Here is a 26,954-nt window from a genome sequence, read left to right on the forward strand (position 1 = left end):
AACACTGGTACTAATGTCAGTGGGCTTGTGTTCAGATCCTTCCTGTGACATCTACTATCTGTGTGACCTTGGGCAAGTCCCATTCACTTCTCTGTGCCTTTCTTTCCTCATCTGTAAAAGGCAGAAGTAGGAGTAGATGACCTTTAACAACCCTCCTTGCTCTATATCTGTGATCCTGTGAAGGGTTAAGTGGACATAAGATAGTAGGTTGATCTTGGTCTCAAGTAAAAGATGAAACAGTTGCCTTTGTGTCTCTTCATGGAGAATGGGACATGGAATCAAGAAGGATAGACCAGAACCCAAGTTTAGAAAGCAGTTAACTAATTGAGGTATTTTTGTACATTCGAGGAATTGGTTCAGTTGTTTACATATCTTTTATTGCTATGTGGGCACACTGATGCTGTTGTTCTTGCCTTAAAAATTCTTAGGGGGTTGATTAACTTTTACAATTCTTTTTCATACAGTATCTAATGGGTTCTTCAGTAATAATGGCGGTAGCTTCTGAAGATGAAGGACCTTTGTGGGAAGATCAAGGTCCTGCCTTGGTTTCTGGGTCTTACTAAATCAACTTGGTCTCTTTCGCAAATTTGGATTATTTGGAGGTTCCTGCAATAGGGGTACTGGCAATTAAGGGCAGAGACTGTCTTAACTTTTGTATTTCTATCCTTAGTACATAGTCTAGTACTCGGCACATAGTAAGCTCTAAATACCTTTTTATTAATTATTTTATAAATTATTTTCTAAATCATTTTCTAAATTGTTTTCTAAATTAAACCCAATTGTAAATTGGGTTGTTCAGGATCTAGGGTGGATTATGATTAATTAAATTTTCTGAATAGAATTGTAGGAATCTGAGATTAGGAAAGAACATTAAGGTTCCTCTAGTTCAAGTTCCCACACAATACAGGAATTCTTGCATCCATGATCAGTACTGATCCTGCCTTTCCTTCAGTATCTCCTATCAGGGAAAACAATAGCATTAGCATTTTATTTTTTTGATGCGGCAATTGGGGTTAAGTGACTTGCCCAGGGTCACACAGCTATTAAGTGTTAAGTGTCTGAGGCCAGATTTGAACTCAGGTCCTCCTGAATCCAGTGCCGGTGCTCTATCCACTGTGCCACCTAGCTGCCCCTAGCATTTCTATAGGACTTTAAAGTTTGCCTTTCCCTCCATATATCATTTTATCCTCACAGCAATTCTCTGGTAAGAGCAATTAGTATCCACATTGTATAGATGGGGAAACTAAGGCAAACAGAGGCTGCCATTTGTTCAGAGTCCCACAGCTACTAAGTGTCTCAGACAAGATTCAAACTTGGGTCTTTCTGACTCTAAGGAAACCACTCTAATCACTGCACCAGCTTTCTGCCTGTCTTAGCAGCCTATCACGCCACCTGTTCCATTATTGGACTCTTCTATTCTAATTGTATTTTTACTGTGTTTCCTTAGAAATCTATAACCATATAACACAGGCCTTCATTTTATTACATCTCTCTGAAGCCAAGCAGAACCAGTTGAAAAGTTCTCAGAATTTCCCAGCTAATGCCTCATTTTTCATTAGCTGCTGTGGTTGGTTTTGATTACATAAACATCATGCTCCCTCCACACCACTGGGTACCCTCTAGCAATGCCCCTATTCTTCTGCTTCTCAGTTTCCTTTTGTGTGATGTTTTCCCTCATTAGTTGTAAATCCCTTGAGGTCATTGACTGTCTTTCTTTTTTCTTATTTCTATGTAGCTCCAGCACTTGGCACAGGTCCTGGCACATAGTAGGTGCTTAATAAATTGTGTGTATGTGTGTGTGTGTGTGTGTAGGGCAATGAGGGCTAAGTGACTTGCCCAGGGTCACACAGCTAGCAAGTGTCTAGTGTCTGAAGCCAGATTTGAACTCAGTCCTCCTGAATCCAGGGCCGGTGCTCTATCCACTGCATCACCTAGCTGCCCCCCTTAATACATATTTATTGACTATTGACTAAAATTTAAGCAGAAACCCCTTTTCTAGTTTTTCTAGGTGAAATTCTCTGTATGATGTCTCAGTTTTCTTCACTGGCTGGTGAGCAGAACTGAATCTTTCCATATCCACAGGGTTATCATTGTGATCATAGAGCCTCTTTACTCATGGACCATATAGTAGGATTAGAATATATGAGAGGATGAATTGAAAATGGCTTGAGGGGGCAGCTAGGTGGCGCAGTGGATAAAGCACCAGCCCTGCATTCAGGAGTACCTGAATTCAAATCTGGCCTCAGACACTTGACACTTACTAGCTGTGTGACCATGAGCAAGTCACTTAACCCCCATTGCCCCACAAAAAAAAGAAAGAAAAAGAAAAAGAAAATGGCTTGAGTCCATGATATAATAGGAAAGTTGGATTTTTGACTAATCCCTAATGAGGGCTCAATAACTCAACCTCTTAAATGAGTGAGTTTGTCCTACTCTTTAGGGCCAAAGCAGTGATCCTTTGAAATCCATCACAATTAACTCCTTCTGTGATTCAATGTTCATTCCAACCCTAACTGTTTAAAAAATATCTACCTGTTGGCTCTTACAGACAGTTGGGTTTGGTTTAGGTTTGCATATACTACTTCTCCAGCAATCAGGAAGTATCTAGTCTTCCAGTAAAATGGGAAACTGTGGAAAAAACTTTATTTATAGATATCCAGTCCTCAGCCCTCTTCTATCCTTAATATAAATGTTGCATCCACAGAACAGCCTTGTACAATTATCCATATTGGGCAGAAGGAATTATTCATCTGAGAATCAGTGAACAATATGAAGGGAAGGGGAGAGAATGTGCATTTATTCAACACCTGCTAAATACACCAGGTACCATGCTAAGTATTTTACAAATATTATCATATTTGATCCTCACAAAAAACCCTTTGAGGTGTAGGTACTGTTATTATCCTCATTTTATAGTTGAGTAAACTGAGTCAGATGGTGTTTAAGTGACATCATGAGGGTCACAGAGCTAGTGTCTAAGGATGCATTTGAAGTGACATCTTCCTGATCCCAACTCCAGCATTCTATCCACTGTGACACTCGGCTGCCTCTATGACATCTCCTGTGTGTTGCAATTATAGAAACACCTGTTCAAGGTAGCCCCTGTGTTGCTGATCTTCCTTGGGGAAGAAGGGAAAATAACACAAAGAAAATCTGTCTTACCAAATTCACTAGGTCCTGGAGCCTAAGAGTTTAGAGTCAGTTTTATAATATGGCCTCAACTTGTGAGCCAGCCTTTTTTCCAGGACTCCCTAACACTTTCTGATCAGCCAGGAAGGTCTTACTGTCCTCAGAACAATCAATATTCATTCCCAGTACCTTACCCTTATTCATGTGGTTCCTTTCAGTTATAATGCCCTCTTTCCTCCCCTCTGCCAGGTGAAATATGGCTCATTCTTCAAGGTATTAGGCCCTACTTCTTTTAGGAAGCCTTCCCCAACCACACCAACTCACATTAATTCTATATCTTCTTTAAAATGCTGCTGTAGGGGCAGCGAGGTGGCACAGTAGATAGAGCACCAGCCCTGGATTCAGGAGGACCTGAGTTCAAATCCGGCCTCAGACACTTAACACTAACTAGCTGTGTGACCCTGGGCAAGTCACTTAACCCCAGTTGCCTCACCAAAAAAAAAAAAAATGCTGCTGTAGTTATTGTTTGTATCATGTGACTTAGCACTTGTTTAACGAGTGCCTTGTACTGTGTTGTTTGGGGTGGGGGGTGGGGAGCATATATGCCTTATGTTCCTAAATAGATTGTAAGTTCTTTGATGGCCGGAACCATTAACATATTTTTTTACTCAGCATAGACTGGTCATATAAAGAAGAATTAATTTCATTACGTTAAGGATCTATGATTTTATTGGTGTGAATATCCCCTCTGTTTATCTGAATCCTAAGAAACCTTGCATCATATAATTAGATTTGCTTCTCAAGTTTTCATGGGCAAAAAATATTCATCAGCTGGTGGCCTTTGGGTGATATATCTCTCTGTATTTGGCTATGCTTGTCTTCATATGCTATGCTGCCTTGATAACAGAATCCAAAAAAAGCTCTGTATTGATTTTGCTTCCCTTCTTCATTAACACCCCAATAATGCTGTGGGGCTGGTCTATTGCCGGCTCAGTCCAGGCTAACTATTTTGGCCCTTGATCTCTTTAACATGTTCTAATTCTGCTGAATAGTTAATGGGATTGTTAAACAACCAAAACTAAAGGCAAAAAATTGCAGAAACACAACTAAAAGCAGTAAGGAATTCACAGAAGCAAGAAAAAAAGAGAATTCTCAAAAATCGATTGGAAGCATAACGAAAGGTTAGTGATTCTCCCCTCTCTCTCTCTCTCTCTCTTGCTCTCATTTTGAAAACAGAAAGATTAAATAGACTGATTCGAACAGATATGCTTTGAAATGTCATAAAGGATGCCTCTGCTTGTGCTGTATTGATAAACTGCCTGAGTATATCACTGGCATTTGAGTTTTACTAGCCCAGGAAGGAAAGAAAGGGAATGGACTCTTACCTCGTCTTCAACCCCACCTCCTTTGATCTGGGAATTGCTTAAATAATTCCTCGGGGTGCATGTGTGTGGTTTCATACAGTTACATGCTGGGTTAAAGGGTTCCATTGCTGGTACTCCTCTTAATTCCCACTTCAGAGGCAGGATAGTCGTGGTGAGTGAAAGGCTGAACTTCATTATTGAGTTTACTGCTATATTGTATCAGGAGTGCAACTATCCAGAAATGCTTTATGTTCACACCCCCATTTTCTTAGTGGGGGATTTATAGGCCTATTCGGCAAAATGTACTGAGGTAGAGAGGCAACATAATTCTGTATCTTCAAACAAACAGCCACCCTGCTGCCGCTGATAAGTGTTCCTGGGATGGTGGTGATTGAAATTTAGCACTTAGAGTGCCTTAATTGGCAAACCTGTCTGTTAAGCATATGTCCCCATGGCAGTCCTACCATCTGATGTTCCAATAGGGTGCCCAGCACCTAATACATGTTTGCATTTTGCTAAAGGAGCAACTTCCTAACAAACAAACAAAAAAAATCAGCAGTCTAGCTTGGACACTGGAATATGCATGGATGATAGGGAATTCCAGAGCCCTGGCTGTCTTTAGTATTGCCATAGATTATTTTTTAAGTGTCTTTAATTCATGGAATATCTATAGATTGGAGAGTTTGGTGTACAGTTATGAAACATTGAAAATTGCCCTACTCATTCTAACAGGTTTCTTCAATAAATTGAGTTGTGGAGAGTTAGCTGGTTGGTGGAGGTAGCTGGATGGTTCAGTGGATGGTTCCAGCTCACAGGGTCTCGAGTCAGGAAGACCTGAATTCAAATTCAGCCTCAGACACGTATTAGCTGTGTGACTCAGGCAAGTCATGCAACCGTTGTTTTCCTTAATACACTGGAGAAGGAAATGGCAAAGAACTCCAATATCTTTGCCAAGAAAACCCTATGAACAGTATTAGTGTATTATGGCTCATGAGGTCATGAACAATTAGATATGATTGAATGACTGAACAACACAGGTGATTGGAACAAGGAAGAAATCAGAGCTCTTCAGTGACTTTTTGAATGTGGAACTCAGTATAGAGTGTCCCTTGTAGAATGCACAACAGAGAGGACTAACCCTATGGGCTGGAGAGACCCTATGGGCCTTTAGAAAACTGCCCAAGAAATTCTCTATTGACTTGGGAACACCAAGACCAAGACTATCCATAGGCTAAGGCTGACCAGGTTAGTCCAGGGCTTATAAGCTTGACCCAGTGCCTTATGTTTGGAATTGGAATGAAATGAGATACTAATAATCTATTGAAAAATTAACAGAAAGACCTTTTAGTATCCATGCCCAAGGAAAAAACAGTCAGAGCAGGGAAGGGATGTTCACTGGGGACTCAGTTGATTCAGCTGAGCCTAGATAGTCTGTACTATTATTGGTCTTCCTACTTTGACCCATGAAAAAGAGGTTCAAGTCCAGGGTGGGGAGTTTTGTTTTTGTTTATTTGTTTGTTTGTTTTGTATTGCTGCTGTTGTTGTTTTTACTCAGGCAATCAGGAACTTAGGTCAATGGGCTACAGTCATATTCCCCTTTGACAGGACAAGTAGGTTCAGTAGCTTTCAAGAGAAAATTGGCTTAAGCTATCTGGGGCAAGGTTTTTGGATATCCTCCCCCCCCCCACTACAAATACAAAATAAATATTTTAGGTTGTGAGAACCACAAAATATATCTGAAGACAAAACATAACCTCCCTGTGTTTTCATTGTCCATTTTGGGCACAACAAACAGCATGGAAGAGTCACTTTGGTGCTGGATCTTTGAATTATCCTGCTTTGGGGGGTTCATCTCCCTTTAATGCTCAGTGTAATTGGAATGTCCAGTGGCCCTGAGTAGTTAGTACAGTCACAGAAAGCAGTAGGCCTTCTACAAGCTAAGATCAGATTTTGTGTGTTTGAAAGGAGTTGGAGGTGGAAATAAAGAATAATCACGGGATTGCAGTTATAGTGCAATAGAGGAATTATGAGGCCATTCAGTACAACTAACACATTTTACAGATGACAAAAATAAGACTCAAGGAGGTGTAGGTTGCTTTTCCAAGGTTGAATAGTCAGTAAGCATCAAAGGTGGGATTAGAATAAAAATCCTCTGACTTCCATGTTGGGCTTCTTTCCCATGCCGATGTGGATTCTGCTGTGGAAAAAATAAAACCCACAAAAATCTCCACAACTTGTTCTGGGAACAAGGTACTGGCTTGTATGTGGTAGCAATTTCTATTTCATCATTAACAGGGAAAAACTGGTATCTTCTAATCAGATTGTAAGCCTCTTGAGGGCAAGGGCTAATGCATATGTTTCTTTATATCCTTACAGAAGACTACTGAGCCCACAATAGTTGTTTGTAAAATCAATATATGAATGGCTAAAATTATATTGTTGCAGGTATGAGACTGAAAAAGGAAATGAAGTGAACCAAGTTAAGTTGACTAGTATCTTTAGGGTGAGTTCCAAGCATGCTTTGCCAGGAAATAGAGACACTTTCTTCATTATTGTTTCAAGTAGGTAAAGATATGAATAAATGTAAGCCCACAAAAAAGAATCACAGTTGTTGTCTGTTCAGTAGAGCCATGGCCACCATTTTTTCCTTACTTTTAATGAGATAACTCAAAGTAGGGCCAGGCAGGCTACCAGCTGAGAGCCCTCAGGTTTATCATTTATTGTCAAAGAAATTTCCTGGTATCAGATAGCCATTTAGTATGGTGGGGGGAAAGGTTTGAGTAGTTCAGTTCATGGCCCAGCCAACACTTCCCATGTCAGTTTAGGCAGAAAGCCTTAACAATTCATTCAATTATGTTAAGCGCCCATTAAAGGAATCCTAAGCCTTCCCATGGGCCATTTCAGTTCTATGAGATTGTAATTGTTTGAGACTAACCATGATTTCTTCTTTTGCCTTCAGGTGATTCTAATTTTGACGAAGCTCTACGACTATAACCTAGGGAGCATCACTGAGAGCTCACTTTGGAGGTAAGTAGATAAATTGAGCTAATAATTACCGAGTTACTTAAACATGAACATTCTGGCTATGTCTCTTTTATGGAATTTAATTGGATTCCCCTCCCACTCCCCTGTTACATTGAAGAAGTTTCACCATGAACTCCCTTCATTTCTTTAAGATAGTTCAAGCTGTCATATATCTTGTATATGAGAAGTGTTGGAGTCTATACGTGTTTGAGGACTGGATCCTTGCCATACTATTATTTTCTTGATTTTTAGTCTGACATACTTCAAAATAATTTGCTACTACACTATTTCCATTTTATTTCCCATGATTCTATGCTTCCTGCAGGTCCTGACATTGATGAAACAAACACCATCAAACCACCTTTACAGAAAGGCATACCCATATTTCTGGGTCTGCTAAACAAAACATTTTTAAAAATCATTTCATAAAGTCATAGAGAAACAGTGTGATATGATGCCTAGAAATCCTTCCTCATTACCAGGAAGACTTGAGTTCAGATCCCACTTCTCACACATACTGGATGCATAACCCTGAGCAAATCACTTAACTTTTCAGTGCTTCTGGCAACTCTCTAAAAGTCTAAGATGCTGAGAACATGTGTGAGCATTGTCTTGGTAGGGAGCTTCCTCTCCCAGGGGTTCTTTATACTGATGAAATTAAAAGTCCAGTTTCTATCCTTATATCCATTCTCAGCTCATAGTTTGAATTGGGCTCAGCCATATTGCCAATGCCATTCTTTGATCCTCTTCTCTACTCTGATTTCATAATCTCTGTGAACACATTCAGAGTTACTTTACATAGTACACATAATACCCAATCGATGTGTTGGTTGAAATGAATTCCACACACAAACTTAGATGAAAACAAAAATAGATTATTTTACAGAGATTGATAAAAATTTCTTCTCAATTGACTACCCAATTTCCTTTATAATCAAAGAATGTGAGAATAGGAAAGACAAAAAATAATTTCAAGGGATTCTAGAATTTCTACTGATAGCTGAAGAATTAATTAATTAAATGGAGAAGGAGTTAGAGAAACTAACAAATGATCATCCAACCTTTGCGCGAAGACCTCCAATGGCAGCAAGCAAAGCACATCATAATTTCGCTTTATATCTGGCTAAATTCCTCCAAGGCAAAGTAGCTTCAGTAGAGTAAAATGAGTCTGAGAACTTGGGTTTGGTTCCTGGCTCTGCTTCTTACTACCTATATGATGTTTAGTATGTGGCCATATCTCTGTAGGGATGCTCCCTCACTTATCAAATAAAGAGATTGCATTAGATTCCTTCCAATTCTAAATCCTTTGATCTATTCTGTAATGTGGGAGTTACTAGTCACAGCAAACAAGGGACCCTTAAGTTCTTATTCTCATCTATTCTTCCTAGAATTATTGGGACCGTTGAAGTCATGAGGCCAACTTTCTCATTAAGGGAAGTTGACCAACTTGCATCTCTACCATAAGGAAATTGTGCATGCCAATCAGTGTGTGTATGACATCTCATTGTGGTTTTTAGAAGCACCAACAGAAGCAATACAGAAATCTTTTTAGCCCCTTTTATGGGTCTGACATTCTTTTTGTGAGTAGGGTGAATAATGGGAGAGCAGCACTATTATTTAAATGCATTAAGTGACAGCATTTCTTCATTACTTGAGCTGTTCTTCCTTGGTGGATACCAAACATCAAACAAACTCCTACAAAAATGAAAAGAGAAGCCGACCTTTTTTCATCAGTGATCCTGGCCACATAAAGAGAAGCCAGTGTGTTGGAAAATGAAAAGATAAGCTGTTCTGTTCCAATGTTTCAGTCTCTTATGGCAGTTATTCGGTTTTTTCCTGAAGGAATATAAAAAAGGAGTTAGGACTTTCCGTCACTATGAAACCTCAAATTAAGTCTGTTCTCTGAAGGCACACTATGGCTATTTTCCCCACCTGGAGAAGAGTGCTCATTTAAGATATTTATAAGGCAATACAAGAAAAAAAAAGATCCCAAATGACAATCCCAAAGTTTCCTGTTTTCTGTAGCAGGACCCAAAGGTGATATTACAAGTGTGAGCTTTACTGCAGGTGAGGTTCCTTCAAAGAATGGTCTCCTAACCTTTGGGGCAATAGATCCTGAGAGGCTTTGTGGATATACCACACCTGCCTTCAGACAACTCCTGCTCATCTTACATATGATGTGAGTGGAAACAAAGCTTCATAGAATTATATATTATGAATTGAAATGGATCTTTGAGGTTATCTAGTGCAAATCCTCACTTTACATAAGGGGAAACTGAATCACAAGGGAATTGCCTAATCTCATATACAAAAAAAAAATAATAAGTTGGGCAGAGAAGGAGGAAGAAATTTAGAAATAGTGTTATGAAAATCTAGGGAGGAAATACTTTATAGGAGAAAGGGGGGGGTCAATAGTATCAGATATTGATGAAAGGTCAAGTAGGACAAAAAAATGCCACTGCCACTAGATTTGATGTTTAGATTGTTGATGACCTTGGAGAGAGACTACGTTGAGTAATGGGTCTAGAAGCTAGATTGCAAAGGGGTTAAATGAATGGAAACATGACAAAGTGAAGATAACAAGTATAAATTTTTTCTAGAAGGTTGTGAGAGGGAAAAGAGATATAGGATAGCTTGAGAGGAAGGGAGGATAGGATCAAGTTAAAGGTGTTTTAATTTTTTTCTTAAGAAATGGATAGATGTGGATTTGTAAGCAATAGAGAAAAATTGAATGAATTAAGTAATTTTGAAAAATAAATGGGGTGGGGGGCGAAAGCTCTATGTTCAAATGGCCAAGTTCTTGGAAGAGGAAGCTATGAATAAGATAAAAGGAGAAGTAGGAAGGTTGGCATTTGCAAGAATGACCATCTCTCTATAAATAGGTAAACATTTCTACAAAGAGAATTGGGACAGATTAAAAGTAATTATTTCTTCTAAGTCCTTGGTTGGTTTTCTTGACATGAGATCACATGGGCTGACTATTCCATGTACTGAACCTAAGAATGAAAAGAAAAGGAGAAACAGAGAGAGTTTAATAATAATAATAATTTGTATTGGGGCAGCTAGGTGTCGCAGTAGATAGAGCATTGGCCCTGGATTCAGGAAGACCTGAGTTCAAATCCAGCCTCAGACACTTGACACTTAACTAGCTGTATGACCTTGGGCAAGTCACTTAACCCCAATTGCCTCACCAATAATAATAATAATAACAATAATAATAATAATAATGTATATTTACATATCATTGTAAAGGTTCTCTAACGTAGGGTATCTTTATTTTATTTCTTTATTTTCACTTCCCAATTCTCTCATTTTCTCCATCCATTCATCCATCCATCCATCCATCCATCCATCCTTTTCACCACCCATTGAGAAAGTAAGAAATATGATATCCATATATGTATGAGGTCATGCAAGACATATTTCCACATTAGTAATGTTGGAGGAAAAAAGCAATTATAATAAAGTACAAAAAAAGCTTCATTCTGTACTCAGAGTCCATCAGTTTTTCCTCAGAAAGTATTAGCATTTTTCATCATGAATCTTTTGTATTTGTCTTAGGTCATTGTATTGATTAGAGTAGCCAAGTCTTTCATGGTTTATCGTCATTACAATGTTGTTGTTATTTTGTCCAGTGTTCTAGTTATGTTCACTTTACTTTGCATCAGCTCATAGAGGTTTTTCTGAAAGTATACTCCCTGTTATAGCACAATAGTATTCCATCACTATAGCTTGTTTAACCATTCCCCAAGTGATGAGCATCCTTTCAGATTCCAATTCTTTGACACAACAAAAAGAGCTTTTACACACATACACACACACACACACATATATAATTTTCCTTTTTCTTTAATAGCTTTGGAATAAAGAACTAATAGTTGTATTGTTGGATCAAAGGATCCGCACAGTTTTATAACCCTTTGGTCATAGTTCCAAATTATCCTCTAGATTAGTTGGACCAGTTTACAGGTCCACCAATAGTGGTTTAGTGTGCCTCTTTTCCCACATCCCCAACAGCATTTATCATTTTCCTTTTCTATCATTTTAGCCAATCTGATGGGTGTGAAGTTATATCTTTATTTTGGATTTTTCTTCATTATTAGTGATTTAGAATATTTTTTCATTTATTATTGATAGCTTTGACTTTTTCTTCTGAAAACAGCCTTTTTATATCATTTAGCCATTTATCAACTGAGGAATAACTCTTATCCTAATACATTTTGTTCAGTTCCCTATATATTTGTGAAATAAAACCTTTATCAGAGAAACTTGTTGTAATACTATAAAGTTTTACAAACTATACTCTATATTATTTCATTTCATTTATATGTCAATCTTTAATCTTAGTGCCTTCCCTCTAAGACTATTGCCCTATATATGTAAATATATGTGCATAAATGTATATGTATATGTATATTTATGTACATACACATACATATATATATTCTTTGTATGCAGTTGCTTGCAAGGTGTCTTCCCCATTACATTTTAAGCTACTTGAGAGCAAGGACTAAATTGTTTTGTTTCATTTTGTTTGGTTTGCCTTTCTTTGTATATCCAACACTTAGATAATTTATTGGCAACCACTCATTAGATTATAGATAGTATAGCTAGAATTTTAACCCCTTACAATAGCCACTTAACCACTCCTAAAATTCTAGCTAAACTATCTAAAATCTAATGAGTGGTCGCCAATAGATTATAAGCTTTAGCAAAAGTTAGACTTTTAAGCATTTATTGAGGAGAATAAGAATTTGGTGAAGAGAGAGAGAAAGGCCTAGATTCATCTATCTATCAAAGGGAGAGCACATTTTTAGCTCCACTCTCCACCAGAGTCCTGAAGAAAGAGAGCGAGAGAGCCAGCCTCCCCCTTCTTCCTCCCATAAGCAAACGTCACTTCCTGATGCCAAAGAAAAGCCACATGACTTGTCCTCAGATGCCTTCTCCTCATGGTGGAGCTTTTCTACAGTAGCTCTCCAGCAGGTGGCATCATTCCAATCATTACAGCCCCCACTTTGTTTCTTCAAGAAACACGGGGCGTTTCCTTGATGAAACAGTCAAAAATAACAGAATATACTACCCTATGCTAACAAACAATGTGTTAATAACAATATAGAAAAAGGAGAAAGGGGAAATTTTGTGCAGAGGGGTGGTCCCTCATGAACTGGTGCTTTGACACTGGCCTGCAGAGGGAGCGCCTTCTCTTCATGGCGGAGCTTTTCTACAGTAGCTCTCCAGCAGGTGGCATCATTCCAGTTGTTACACCATCTAAGATTCCCACAGCTTGCCAAAGCCCGAGCAGAATTCAGACCAAGGTCTTCCTGACTCCTTAGTACTGTCCATTATGCATCACTGCTCGAAAGACATGGCCTATCAGTTGTCAGACTCAGAAAGAAAGAGTGCTACATTCATTGCAAGAGGAAAGATACTGAATTGGAAATTGGCCTGACAGTAGGCCAGATATAGGAAGATAGCACTTGGACTGCCTTTAAGAAAAGATTTCATATTGTCTATATTTCTTCCTATTATCTTTCTCATTCTTGGTCTACTTATATCCCATGAATGAATGAGAGTCTGACATTACTAGCACCTCTATTTTTGGGTGGTGAATGGTACCATTCTCCTTCCTTTCCAAGGATCAGACAGAATTGTACCTCTGCTTTCTGAGTTCTTTGTGAGATTAGATGGCCATTGGTTCTATTCTGGGAATATCATTTCCTTTTAAGGAGCAGGCTAGTGTTTATTCAAGAAACCTTTGCCTCTTCACAACAAAAAGCTGTCCTCTCAACCCAGTCACATTATTGCCCCATTTCCCACATCTTAGACAAGAGAGAACATTGTTTTGCCACCATAACTATGCTTCATGAGCTGGAAGATGATAATGTGTAAGTAATTATTATATTTATAGCCTTTAAACACCTTTATCTTTTGAATTGTCAACTCCCCTTTAAAACTCAAGCTTCCATTAAAAGATCTTCAGTGGCTCCCTAGATTACTTCTAGCCAGTCTGGCATTTACTACCATTTACAATCTGCTTTCCACCTCTTTTCCAGGCTTATTTGATACAAGTCCCCTTGACCCATTTTGTATTCTAATTAAACTGGCATGCTCACTGTGCATGACACCCATATCCTACCTCCATGCCTACCACCATACCTACAATGTACTCCTTTCTTTGCCTTTCAATTCCTAGAAACCATAAGTTTCTAGGATCAGCTGCTGACTTCTCTCTAGGACCTTCCCAATTCTCATTGATTACCAATGTCTTCCTCTTCAAATTACTTTTGGTTGTTTTGTATGTAATTTGCATTTGCTTACTTTCATCCCCGGTACAATATAAGTTCCCTGAGAGCAAGCACTGTATCGATTTGTTATTCTGTTCTCAGTGTCCAGCATAAAATGCTACACATATTAGGTACTAAATAAATTTTTGTTTTTGAATTTTAACAGATTTGTTGCTGAACTCAAATTCCATATCTTCCAGGCAAAATTCCCAGATCACCACAATTTGTAATGATCTTTTCCCTCTTTGACCTCAGATAATATTATGCTTTAACATCTCTTTGGTGCTTATGCATTATTTGCCTTAGTTATTTGTTTAGATGTCAAATGGTTCTACTACTATCCATGAGAGCTGAGAATAAATTTTAGCTAAATGCTTTATCTTCCCTGGTGCCTGGTATAGTGCTATCCATACAATAAGCACTTAAAAAATGTTTATTTAATTAAACATTTTTTCTGGACTTAAATAGCCTGTTAGCGTGCAAGAATTTTCCATTAACCCACTAGACTCACCTAACAAAGAAGAATTAACTGTCAACCTTGGGGATGTGGGGCCCTTGGCCAAACTGAGAGACTTGAGAAGAGGGTTGGAGACAGTTGGCAGCGTGGAGGTCCCATCAGGCTTTAGGCTTCCATGCATCATCAAGTTCTGTATGACACATCAAAATGTCCCTTACTCAGTTAATAAGCTTCCTGCTAGCATTGAGTTTGACATTGATTAGGCCTTAATCCAGGAGCATATTGTTGATGTTGTTTTGTTTGTATTGTCATTTGGGATTCAGACGAAGAAAAAGTAGAGGGAGAAAATAAAGATAATCTGACATAGACCAATTAGCTGGGCTTTTTTACCCCCTGCACTCAGAGATATCTTCCTCATCACAAAGTGGATTAAGCTTTGAGACTTGGTAGAAAATGGTAGTTTTACTATATTGAAGCAAGATAAGCTTAAAGGTTGAGATAAATAAAATGTCAAAATCCAAATACACTATCTCAGAAAAGAAATATATTCATCTTCCTTTTCTTCCCTCTTTCTGGCCTATACCAGGCTAATCAGGACTCTACTGAGGTGTACTTAGCTGGTGAGAAAGGCAGTTCTTTAAGGGGATTGGAACTGTGCTGTCTTAAAGGGACATACAGTGCCATTGCCTTCCAGCCTCAATAGATGTTACTCTCTCCTGGAATTTAATAGTCTTTTCATATCCATGTAAATGAGGTCTTTATTAGGACGCCCCAAATACATGTACCTTCACTCCTTCCCCTAAATCTCCAAAAGGACCCTATTGGGAGATTGTGGTATAAATATAGAATAAAGAAAATAGAAGTCAAGTTTACATTTTTTTGGTCTACTCTGGGGCTTGTTAAACAACCTTGGGAAGGTCATTTACTTATCCTGGTGGATTTCTGAATAAGATAATGATCCAGATTTTCTCTCAAGGGTTTCAGTACCACAAAGTGCTTTGAGATCCTGTGGCTAGGGGGCAGCTAGGTGGCACAGTGGATAAAGCACCAGCCCTGGATTCAGGAGTACCTGAGTTCAAATCTGGCCTCAGATACTTGATGCTTACCTGCTGTGTGACCTTGGGCAAGTCACTTAACCTCCATAGCCCCGCAAAAAAGAGAGAGAGAGAGAGAGAGAGAGAGAGAGAGAGATCCTGTGGCAAGCAGAACAATCTGCAGTGGTCCAGTAACATTCTCTCTACTCCTTAGACAGCGGCTATATGTCCATGCTGCTGTCTCTGACTGAGAGAATCTCTTTCTCTCTCTCTCTCTCTCTCTCTCTCTCTCTCTCTCTCTCTCTCTCTCTCTCACTCACACACACACACACACACACACACACACATATGTATATATCTCAGTACTCATACCTTACTTGAACAGTTCCATGGGCAATTCTACCTTCACTCTCCCTGCCTCTTTCTTTCCTGCAGAGAGATGCAGAGATGAAGAAAGGGGAGAGAATGAAGAGGAGAAAGTGTGTGCATGTGTTTGTGGAGGGGCGGGGGGGTTGTAGATGCTTCCAAGGACACAGCAATAAAAACCCAGTGTTTAGTAAACTATAAAAATAGGTATGCTTTAAACAAGAATGTTTGCCCTAGGAAAACACACCCAAAAACATAGAGTGAGTTTTTATAGTCTATAAAGAATTTTCTTTCTTTCACACCATTCTACAAAGGGTACACCATTATGCCTATAACTTGTAAGCTACCTAAATGCAAGGATCATGTTTTCATCTTCATCACTTATTCCTCACAGGATGTAGCAGAATCCCTTCTAATCAGTAACCAATCCTTGTTGAGTTGATTTTCCATATTTTTATAGTTGAGGAAACTGAGGTTAAGTGACTTGCTTGTGGTAGCAAAGTAAATATCTGGAGCTGAATTTGAACTCAGATCTTCCTCAATCCAGGGCCAGTATTTTTGTCTACTGTGATTCTTAGCTACTTCTAATATATACCTCATTGAGTGTACTGGCATTCCTGGGAAGAATAATTGTTATAAAAATGAGTACAAAAGCTCACAATTATGTGATAACATTAACAGTTAACTTTTCCCTAGAAAAACTGTGAGAAAGGGAGTTCGAGTATTATTATTTTTATTTTTGACATGAGGATTGAGGTAGTGACTTAGAATCATCCTGACTTAGAGGAAGAGGACTTACAAGTCATCTTTTCCAACCTCTTATTTAAAAAAAATTATTAGTCTTTATCTTTATTCTGAACTTAAACATTGAATAGAACAGACATTTACTTACACATAATAAAGCAAAGAAAAGAAGATTGTGCAGGTTACTATTATGTACAGTTTATTTTTCTTTTTAAGCATATAATAAGTACAAACTGTACCTTTCAAAGGTCTTTGTCTCACCTGGCCTTCTTTCTCATCTTTTTTCCATCATTAAAAAAATTTCCACAGTAACTCCTTCTCCTCTTCTTCTCACTCTCCTTCCTTCTTTTTCTCTCCCTATCCTCCCCTGGCCCAGTCCCCACCAACCCTAGGGGTGGGGTAAGAAATGAAAAACAAGACTATTATAACAAACAGTCCAGTGAAACAAATCTCCATATTTATTGCATGGCAAAATCTAGTGCTTATTCTATGTCTTTAGCATATCACGTTTCTGCTGAGAGGTTAGCAGCAAGCTCTGTCAGAACTCTGGAATCATGACCAACCTTACTCATTTTGTAGATGACAGAACTGAGGCTGCTCATAGACTCATGATTGTCTAGCTGAAGGTCACACAAATAGCAAGTGGTACAGAGGGGATTGGAATCCAGACTTTGCCTTGAAATCCTGCTGGGTATCCAGGATTCAAACATTCATCTCCTGAAGTCCAAATGTGTTTTTTTCCATTATGCCACTCAAAAGTAGATGGTTTTCCAGGATTGAGAAGCCTTTCGCAGACTCCTGGCTTGTCCATAGAGACCAAGGGCAATATTTTCCAGAACCTCAGGAAAGGAACTTCTATTTTGACAAATTATTTTTACATAGCCAGCAGAACACCACTTATTAAGAATTTGCTCTACTTCCTCCCCAACGAGGTTATATGGACCTTGCTGAAATTACCCAGGGGGTCTAGACTGGAACTCTACCCCATCCACACAGCTTCCCTTTTAATCAGCATTGGACTATTGAATTAGAATAGCAAGGATAGCACCACAGCAAATGAAAATGAAACCAAGAACAGGTTAATTGGTAAAATTTAGCATCTGGTGTTTTGTATCAAATGAAATCATGAAAGTGAAATACTTTGTACTATAGAATACAAGTATAAGGTGCTTAGCTATCATTGATAATGAGCATAATTAGCACAAACCTGATTCTAGTGTCAAGAGCTATACAAGCTTTATAGTCTCCCTTTTTTGTGATGCCCAATTCTTACCTTTTCCTCTTGGAACAATAATCTAATCATACCATTGCTACTAGAAAGAGGATCACAATCAATTGCCCTATGGATTAACTCATAATCCCTCTGATACCCCCAACTGAACTCCCTTCCTTGGTCACCAGTTCCCTCTAAAGGGAAGAAGAAGGGGGGAAAGCATTTACTAAGGTATTACAATGTGGAGCAGTGAGTAAGGTGCTGGCCCTGGAGTCAGGAGGACCTCAATTCAAATCCCACCTCAGATGCTTACCAGCCGTGTGACCCTGTGCAAGTCACTTAATCCTTTTTGCCTAAGTTCCTCATCTGTGAAATGAGCTGAAGAATGAAATGATAAACCACTCCAGTGTCTTTGCCAAGAAAAACCCCTAAAATGGGGTATTGACTGAAAAATAACTCAACAACCACAAAAACAATGGACCAGACATTGTGCTAAACACTTTACAAATAGTGATTCTCACAACAGCTCTGGTGTCCAGGTGTTATTATCCCTATTTTATAGTTGAGAAAACTGAGGCCAGAGAGATTACATGGCTTGTTCATAATTATATAGCTGGTAATTTTCTGAGGTTGATTTTGAACTTGTGTTCCTGAGTCCAGGACCATTACTCTGTTGCTCCACTTAGCTACCTCTAAGACACACACACACACACACACACACACACACACACACACACCTATATACTTTGTCTTTCTGAATTAAAATATTAACTCATCCTTGTATCTTTAGTGTCTAGCGGAGAGCCTGACATATAGTAGGTACTTAATACATTCTTGTAAAGTAACTAAAACATAGTAGGTGTTAAAATGCTTTTTCATTCATTTATTTATGTTCCCATAGAGGGTATATATCAGAAAGAATCATAGACTTTAGAGCATGAAGAGACTTTTGAAGTCAGCTAGCCCAACTCTCTTGATTTACATTTGAGGAAACAGAGGACCAGAAAGATTGAGGGACTTGGCTAAAATTACACAGGTGGTAAATGGCTAAGTCAGAATGTGAACCCAGTTTCTTTACCTTCAAACTCAATACTGTTTCCAGTTCACCATAGAAGGAAGCCTTTCCACAAGCCACTTTTCTAAGAGAAGTTCTATTTTCCCAAATCTGCAAAATCAATTCATCAGCAAGCATCTATTAAATATCTTTATGTGGCAATATGCCAAGCTCTGGAGTGCACAGACAAAACTCTTAAGTCCGTGTCCTAAAGGAGCCTATGTTCTCTGGAAGTTAAAGCCCCAGGAAGTCCCTCTGTAGCCATATTACACTCTGAACTGTGATCTTAATGCCGGAGAATTGGGCTAATTACCACAGGCTGATCATTTCCTGTGGGAAGAGTCATGTTCCAGGTATGGTGGTTCAATTAACACAAACTAAAGGGATACCACAACATAAAACATTTAGAGTGTAGCTACTTCTGGTGTGTAGTATGAAGTCTTTAGTTGGCAGAGCCTGGTAGAGTTAATCAGAAAAGGTTTTGTTAAGGCAAAGCTAGATAAATCCTTGGTGCTCGGTTGCCATGGCACCTAGTAATTTTGTCTTACCTAAAACTAAAGAAGTGTGTTTTCTTTGTCTTACTGATGCAATTGCTCATTTCACTGAGTTCTATAAGAAGTCTTCGGCACTGGACAGCGTCATTTTGTGGCAGGGAGCAGAGGTAGCCCTTCTACCTCCCTGGGTTTCTCAGTGTCTGCTTCATATGTCTTGGGTGTCTGTGCTCTGAAAACCTTAGGAGAAGAGACGTGATTGCAGGGTGGTGGTGGTGGTGATTAGGAACTAGGTATGAAACCTTCTGTTCCACCTAGGTGACCTAGGAAGTACTCTTTCAATCAGCAAACATTAATTAAGTACCTATTACATCCCTTACACTGTGCTAAGTACAGACATATTCAGCTCCTACTTGGAGCTTTTACACAACATCATCAGTACAGATCCTTGTGGAGATTTTTCCTGACCCTAATAGAAGTCTAGACCTGAGGTGAGGAACCAGAACCTTCCTCTGTGTGTGTGTGTGTGTGTGTGTTTTCTAGGAACCATATAGAAGTGTTTATGGTGCCTATACTTGGAGACTGGCTCTTTTATCCAAAGTGCATGTAGAGCCCAGATACTGGAGATATAGAAGAAACTGTTCTTTCCTTTACATGTAGAATTAATTCATCTGTTTTCAGGGTTACCTCACCCACTCACCCTCCACATCAGGAGTTTTTAGAGTCTGACTCGACTCCTTGATTTTGGGGAATACTAAATTGCCTTGTTTGTTTTGGCTATATGTGAATCCCTTACCCTGGAAACTCATTTATACCAGGCTGGAAGACTTGTTCTTCATCATGAAGGCAGATTATTAGATGATCTCATGATCTCATGAGATGCCTTCAGTGATTCTGCAATTTCCTGAACAACTTTGTTTAAACAGTTCTGCCTCCCCCCCATCAACCATCCACTCACAATTTTCTTCATTATCTTCCTCCTTACTCATTTTTCTAGTATAGTTTGGGGACAGTCTGATTTCTCTCTTGTCAGAAATGAATTTCTCGGTCTAGATACATGACTTTCTGGGAAATTTGTCTCAAACAGACAGGATGCTTTCTTCCCAAGCTTAGAGATACTGAGAGACACTTGTGTGCAATGCGCAAAGAGACAAAAGGTTGGAATGAGATGCTGTCCATGTGGTTTAAGAGAGAGAGAGAAACAGGAGAAATGGAGTGGAGGAGCAGTCAGCTGCCCATTGGTATTGAGCAAAATGGGGCTTTACCATGTCATCTGGTGTCTTTGACCTATAAGGAAGATTAGAGATTTGCAGCCAGAGTGAGGAGCTTCTCTGACCAGTGATGAACTTTCCCTGACCAAGAATACAGGAAAATTATGACATCTTTTCTAGAGGCTCTATCTGTTTGATAGCAATAGGATGAATATCTGATCCCAAGGGTTTTCTTTTGCACTCTTTAAATTTGCTTACTTGCTATTTTACTTTGTATTTCAAAAACAGTTTACCCTACTCATAAAGTAATGAATACTCAGAACTGCTTTTGATTTAGGGTTTTTTTTTCATCATTTGAGAACAGGAACCAGGAAAAAGAGTGATGGACAGTCATTGGTATTGGCATTTATTATACAGAGAAAGACATTTGAACTCTTTTTACAATGGTAGAATTCTATCAAACCAACAACAAAACATCAACACCACCTCCCTTTAGACCACAATGGAAACAAAACAGGACCCTGAACTCAAGATTCCCAGAAAAATCAGCATTCCTAAACCACCAGCCCTGCTTTGAACTTTGCCATCTTCCAGAGGAGCAACTCCTATAGAGAAGGGTCCATCCATTCTTTCCAACTATCAAACAGCCCATCAACTGGGCAGTCAAACCAGCTTAGCTGAAGCAACTTGGGATCCTGAAGGAGAGAAAGAAGATATATGTTTTAAATAAGCCAAACCTCCACTATCATCTTGATTACCACCTTCTCTCAGACGATAGTGGAGATAGCCCAGGACCCTGAGGCCAGGAACCCTGAAAATAACAGAAATTCCTCCCCCTCAGACCACAAGCCCTACTTTCAGCCTTTCCCCCAGAGATATCATTGAGGAAAGCAACCCCTTTGGAGAAATAAACTGCCATCCTTGCCACCTCCAACAGCAACCAATGACTGTCATCTTTGGGCAGGTTAGTCCAAGAGCCAAAGGAATAATTATACCTCCCAGAAAACTACCCTTCTTCTGGCCTAGCTTCAATAGCCATTGCCCATGGGAGTAACTCCTGTGTAGAAATGGACAGCCATCTTCACCAAGTGCCATTCACAGAGAGGGGAAGCAAGCCAACTTAGCTACAGTAAATAGGCACCTCAAATGGAGCTGGAGAAAAAACATAAAATCAAACCACTTTGTCCCACTAAAATGGTATGCTACATAATCTCAACTGAGCCTTTACTGTGGCATATAAATCCTTTTACACATTCCTAATCAATTTCCTCCCCCACTCAACATAGTGCTTATTCCAAACCTTTTTGTCCCTCTTCAAACCTCCCAAAGATCTTTCTCCCAGCACCCCAACCTCCTCAGTACCTTACATCTGGACTATGACAATTGCTTTCTGGTTAATCTTTTCCCCTTTTGTTCTATCCTCTATTCAGCAGACAAAGTGGTTTCCCCAAATCCCCCTCTACTAGATGAAGTCCAGTGGCTCCCTATTACCTCCATGATTAAGTATGAAATTTGTTTGGCTTTTAAGTGTTTTTTTTTTTTTAACAGCATAGCCCCCCTGCCGCCCGCCGCCTCTTTTCTTCCAGTCTTCTTATATTTTCTTCCTCTCTATCTAGCCTAACTCTTGCCTTCTTTCCATTTCTTTCACATGATACCCCATCTTATTCTGGCTTTTTACTGGTTGACTCCCATGCAGGGAGCAAGGACTGTCTTTTGCCTTTCTTTGTATCCTACTTAGCATCTAGCCCTGTGTCTGGCTCATAGTATGAGTTTAATAAATGCTTTCTGAGTGACTGATTCTCTGCAAAGATAGAGTCAAGCTTGGTTAACTAGGGAACAGGAACTTCCCAGTAAAGGGATGATAGCATTGTTTGGACCCTGATGGTAGTTTCCACATTCTAAGGGTAGGGGCCAAAGAGGGAAGTGACCACCTCTTCCTTTAATTTCTGATTTTACCAAGGGTACACTTCTCCCTCTTGAAATCCAAAGCTAAGCTCAAGCCTCACCTCTTCATGAGAGCTTTGCTGATCTCCTCGATTGTTGGTCCTCTCCCTTCCAAAATAAAATTTACATTCAATTTATATACATTTTACCTTTTATTATTTGTGAGCCTGTTGTTTTCCTTCAGAAGTAGGGGATGTACTTTTTCCCTGTCTTTCTAGCTCCAGTACTAGCCCCAGTATCTGGCACAGAATAATTACTTAATTTTTTTGTCAAATTGAATTGGATGAACCCTTTCAGACTCACTGTCCCTCAGAAATATTCCCTTGGATATATGATTATTCATTACTTCCTTATTTCACTCATGGTGTCTGTCACCTGGGCCCTTAACTTTCTCTATTCTTTTCATATTTCCCCCCTTTATTTCTAACTTTTCGACATTTAATAGTATGTTACTCAAAAGGAAGGCAAAGATGAGATAAATGAGAGAGTCAACTGTGTCCCTTTTTGTTACTTATGAAAGCTGCTCTGGTGAAAGGTTTGCTGAGCGAGAAAGCTGACAATGATTGGCTCTAATGAGGTCCGGGGCTATCTGTGGATTGCATTTTTCTCTGATGTCCCCATCTGATCTCATTAAAAGTAAATGAAGGCTAACAGAAGGTAATGTATAAAGATGGCAGAACCTGGTCTAATATACTGTCATTTTATATAAAAGAAATAATAAATATTGATCCAAATCACTACATGTGAATCCTCATAAAAGCCATAGGCTGCCAGAGCTAGAGTGGATTTATAAATTATATAATTGAAACCCCTTCCTTTTATATTAGGAGTAAGCCTTGTTAAGTTGCCTTTTCTGACTTTAAGTTTCTGTCAGTGCTAGGAGATTTGTCAAGAAGAGTATAAATGAATCCCCATCATGTCCCCCTGTCTTATCTCCCCACTGGCTGCTTATGGGAATTGGCAAAGTGCTAATGTGATGACTGACTGGTTTGAATTCCCATTCCTTCACCCTTGTTCCTCACAATGTAACAGCAGGAGGGGATAATTTTAGTTCTGCATAGGTGGACTCAACAAACCTCTCTCAAATCGATTCTCTAGGACATTTATTTAGCCTCCCTGGGCCTCAGTTTCTTCATCTATAAAATGAGAGAGTTGGACTAAATGGCCTTTAAGTTCCCTTCTGGCCCTAAATGTATGATCCTTTGAATCAAAGGAAGTTAAAATGAGAGGGAGTGCTGTGTTAAATGTGAGCAGTGTCGTGTCTGGGATTCATAGACTGTTGTTTTCTTAACCCTCAGCATCCAAGGACAATGGATATCAAAACAGTCCTACTGGAAAACCTTTGCAAAATCTGTTTTTTCTTATTCCAGGTGAAGTTTCTGAAATACCATTTGTCCAAAGATCAAGCTGATGCATTTTTCCTGCCACCTCCCACTTTCCAAAGGGAAATGGTGGCTGGAAAGTTATTCCTCAGCGTGGCATTATTTCTTCCTTCTACTGGGATATATTAGCAAGGTCATCACCTGTGCTTTACTGGCTTCAAACAGTCTGTGATTGCAGAGGATTATCACTTTTTTTTAAGCTTAAAGAAACAGAAGATGCAATCAATTCATGAAACCCAAATGCATTTTTTTCTTTCAAAAAAAATGTGTATTTATTTCTGCCAGCAGTTTGGAAGCAGGACTTGAAAGAGCTGTTTGAAAAGAATTTATCTTTGAATGTCCTGCTTCATCGCTTCTTTCAACAAAGAGCATTTGAGTTTGACCAATGTGAGCTTAGTTCTAACTTTCTATATTTAAAATGAATAGAGTTTTGCAAAAATCCCACCCTCTCACCCCCAACCAACAAACCACCTTAGAAAACAGACAAGTTACAGTCTTCTAACCAAAATTTTCTATAACACAAAGCAAAATGGTCCACATGTTTATGACTCAATTCCATATATTACATTTCACTAGAAGGAAAATTATGTCTTGGAAGCCTGTAGAAAATAATGTGTTAGAGCTATTAAGAAATCAACCAAGAAGTATTGATTAAGAAGCTGCTCTATTCTAGGAGCAATCATAGTCACCACAGACACAAGTTGAAAGAAGGAAAGAATTCCTATTCATATGGAGCTAATGATCTATTTGAGGAGATAAGTACACATAAAAATATATACTGTATACAATTTTTAATAAATACAAATATATAGGTACAGGTAGGTGGCACAGTGGATAGTGGGCCTGGAGTCAGGGAGATCTATTTTCCTGAGTTCAAATCTGGCTTCAGACATTTATTAGCTGTGTGACCCTGGGCAAGTCACTTTACCCTATTTGCCAATTTCCTTATCTGAAAATGGGCTGGAGAAGAAAATGACAAAGCACTCTAATATCTCTGCTAAGAAAACCCCAAACTACATGACTAAAAACAGCTGAACAACAACCACAAATATATATAAAATAGTGAGGTACTAGAAGCTGGGGAAGGGCATCAGGAGTTGCTTCATGAAGAAAATGTTTCTGAGATTAATTTTTTTTTTTAGTGAGGCAATTGGGGTTAAGTGACTTGCCCAGGGTCACACAGCTAGTAAGTGTTAAGCGTCTGAGGCCAGATTTGAACTCAGGTACTCCTGACTCCAGGGCCAGTGCTCTATCCACTGTGCCACCTAACTGCCCCCATCTGAGATTCATTTTGAAAAAATAGGACTCTTTCTTTTTGAACCTCTGCAATGATGTTTGAAGGTAAGGAGGGAATTCATTCTAGGTATATGGGATGGCCAGTACAAAGGTATGGAGTCATTTGTGATTACAGATTGAGCATTTGTGCAAAGCAGAGGAGTTCAATTTGGCTGCAACTCAGAGTGCTGGAGTACACCTCGTGTGGAATGAGGCTGATAAGGCAGGCAGAGATTAAGTTGTATAGACATTTCCGAGCTAAATAAAAGAGTTCATATTTTATCCTAGAGATAATAAGAAGCTCTTGGAGTTGGCTATGTAGAGCAGTCACATGAGCAGATGTGAACTTAACAAAATTTCTTTAGTAACAATGAGTAGGATGGACTGAGAGAGTTGAGGCAGGGAGACCATATTAAAGGTTGTTGCAATAATCCAAGTGAGAGGTGGTAACAGCTTCAACTATGGTGTGGTAACTGCAAGTTGAGAAAAGCAGTCAGGTGTAAGAGATGCTGTTAGGGGAGAAACAGCAAGATTTGGCAACTGATTGGATATTTGGGGTGAGGGAGAGAGTAGAGGACAAGATAATGCCAAATGACAAACCTAAAAAACTGCAAGGCTGGTAGGGGCTTCAACTAAAGTAGGGATGCTTAGAAAAGAGGATAATTAAGTTCATTTTGGGATATATTGACTTTTCAATGCCTTTAGAAGATCTGGTTTGAATTTTCCAACAAACAGGCAGTCAGTGGCATGGAACTGAAGTTCCAGGAAAAATGGGGCTCAGTATATATATAGATTTAGGAGTCATCTGTATAGTGATGATTATGGAATCCATGGAAGCAGATAACATATTGAGAGTATAGAAGGAGAAGAGCAGAGAGTTCAAGACAGAATCTTGGGGAATGCCTTTAGAGAGAAAATTGGAAAATTATCCAATCTAACCCCATCATTTTTCCTAGAAGTATATATATATATGTATATATATATATATATATATATATATATATATATATATACACACACACACACATAAACCTAACACACAATGGAGAAGTTACCTAAAGTCTCAGAGCAAATTGATTATAAAGCTGAGCCATCCAACTTGGTTTTGGCTCTCAGTATTAATCTAGTATAGCATCATCTCTTTCATGTTGCCTTGACAACACTACTTCCCCTCTGATACCCTCATTTTCAACTTCTCTAATCTTCATTGGGCTTTTGCCTTTCTTTGTAACCCTTGAGCATGGTGTTTGGCATATAGTAAGTGCTTAATAAATGAATATCAACTGACTTTCTGCTTAAAATTTTACATGAATTTCTGATCCTTTTCTTGTTAATTCCTGATACTTGTGACTGAATGTTGCTCTTTTGTCTCTTATATTCCCTTGCCATCTTAATAGTTTTGCCCTGGTTTCACCTGTGATTCTGTAGAAGGTTTGGTTCAATTCCTTAGAGAGTATGGACATAATGAAAGAACAGATTCAATAGTTTAACCAGAACATAGCCTTGCAAATAGTAGATGCTAAATAATAATTTGTTGATTGATTCAATTGGACTCATCCTACCTCAAATTTATAAACATCACTACACTTCATGCATTTCTTAGGTCTTAGTGCTCTGGTAACCGATTTACTTCCCTAGAAAAGTTTTGCTGTTCCGTGGGCTTAAGAAAAACAAGAGTAGCACTTTACTGCCCAAGGATTTCAGATTCTTGGGAAATGTCCTTGCAAGACAGGCAGGGATTTATCATAAAGCATTGTGTTCTGTTGAGGTTGCTTCTATATGAATGAGGAAGACAAACATTTGTTTTTTTGGTAGAGCCATAGGGCATCCTAATATATCTTGATCTTTGAGACTAAATTTCTAGGCAATTGAATAATATTGAATTCAACAAAGGACAGAATCAAAGAACTGGCAAATTGGCAGGTATCTCTGCAGCCACCTAGACCAACCCATAGAACAAAAGAGTTCCTACAATAATATGC

General features: G+C 38.9%; 1 protein-coding gene across 6 annotated transcripts in view; it reads left to right on the plus strand.

The window, feature by feature from the left end:
• Positions 1 to 26,954, plus strand: part of SORCS1 (sortilin related VPS10 domain containing receptor 1) — a 766,642-nt gene that overhangs the window by 259,590 nt on the left and 480,098 nt on the right. For all 6 annotated transcript variants that reach the window (XM_043988103.1, XM_043988104.1, XM_043988101.1 and 3 more), the window contains exon 2: positions 7,453 to 7,520. In XM_043988103.1, coding sequence (XP_043844038.1) covers positions 7,453 to 7,520 — 68 coding nt within the window. The remainder of the gene's footprint in view (positions 1 to 7,452; positions 7,521 to 26,954) is intronic.

The sequence above is a fragment of the Dromiciops gliroides genome, chromosome 2, assembly GCF_019393635.1.
Source record: "Dromiciops gliroides isolate mDroGli1 chromosome 2, mDroGli1.pri, whole genome shotgun sequence".
NCBI classification, from domain to species: domain Eukaryota; kingdom Metazoa; phylum Chordata; class Mammalia; order Microbiotheria; family Microbiotheriidae; genus Dromiciops; species Dromiciops gliroides.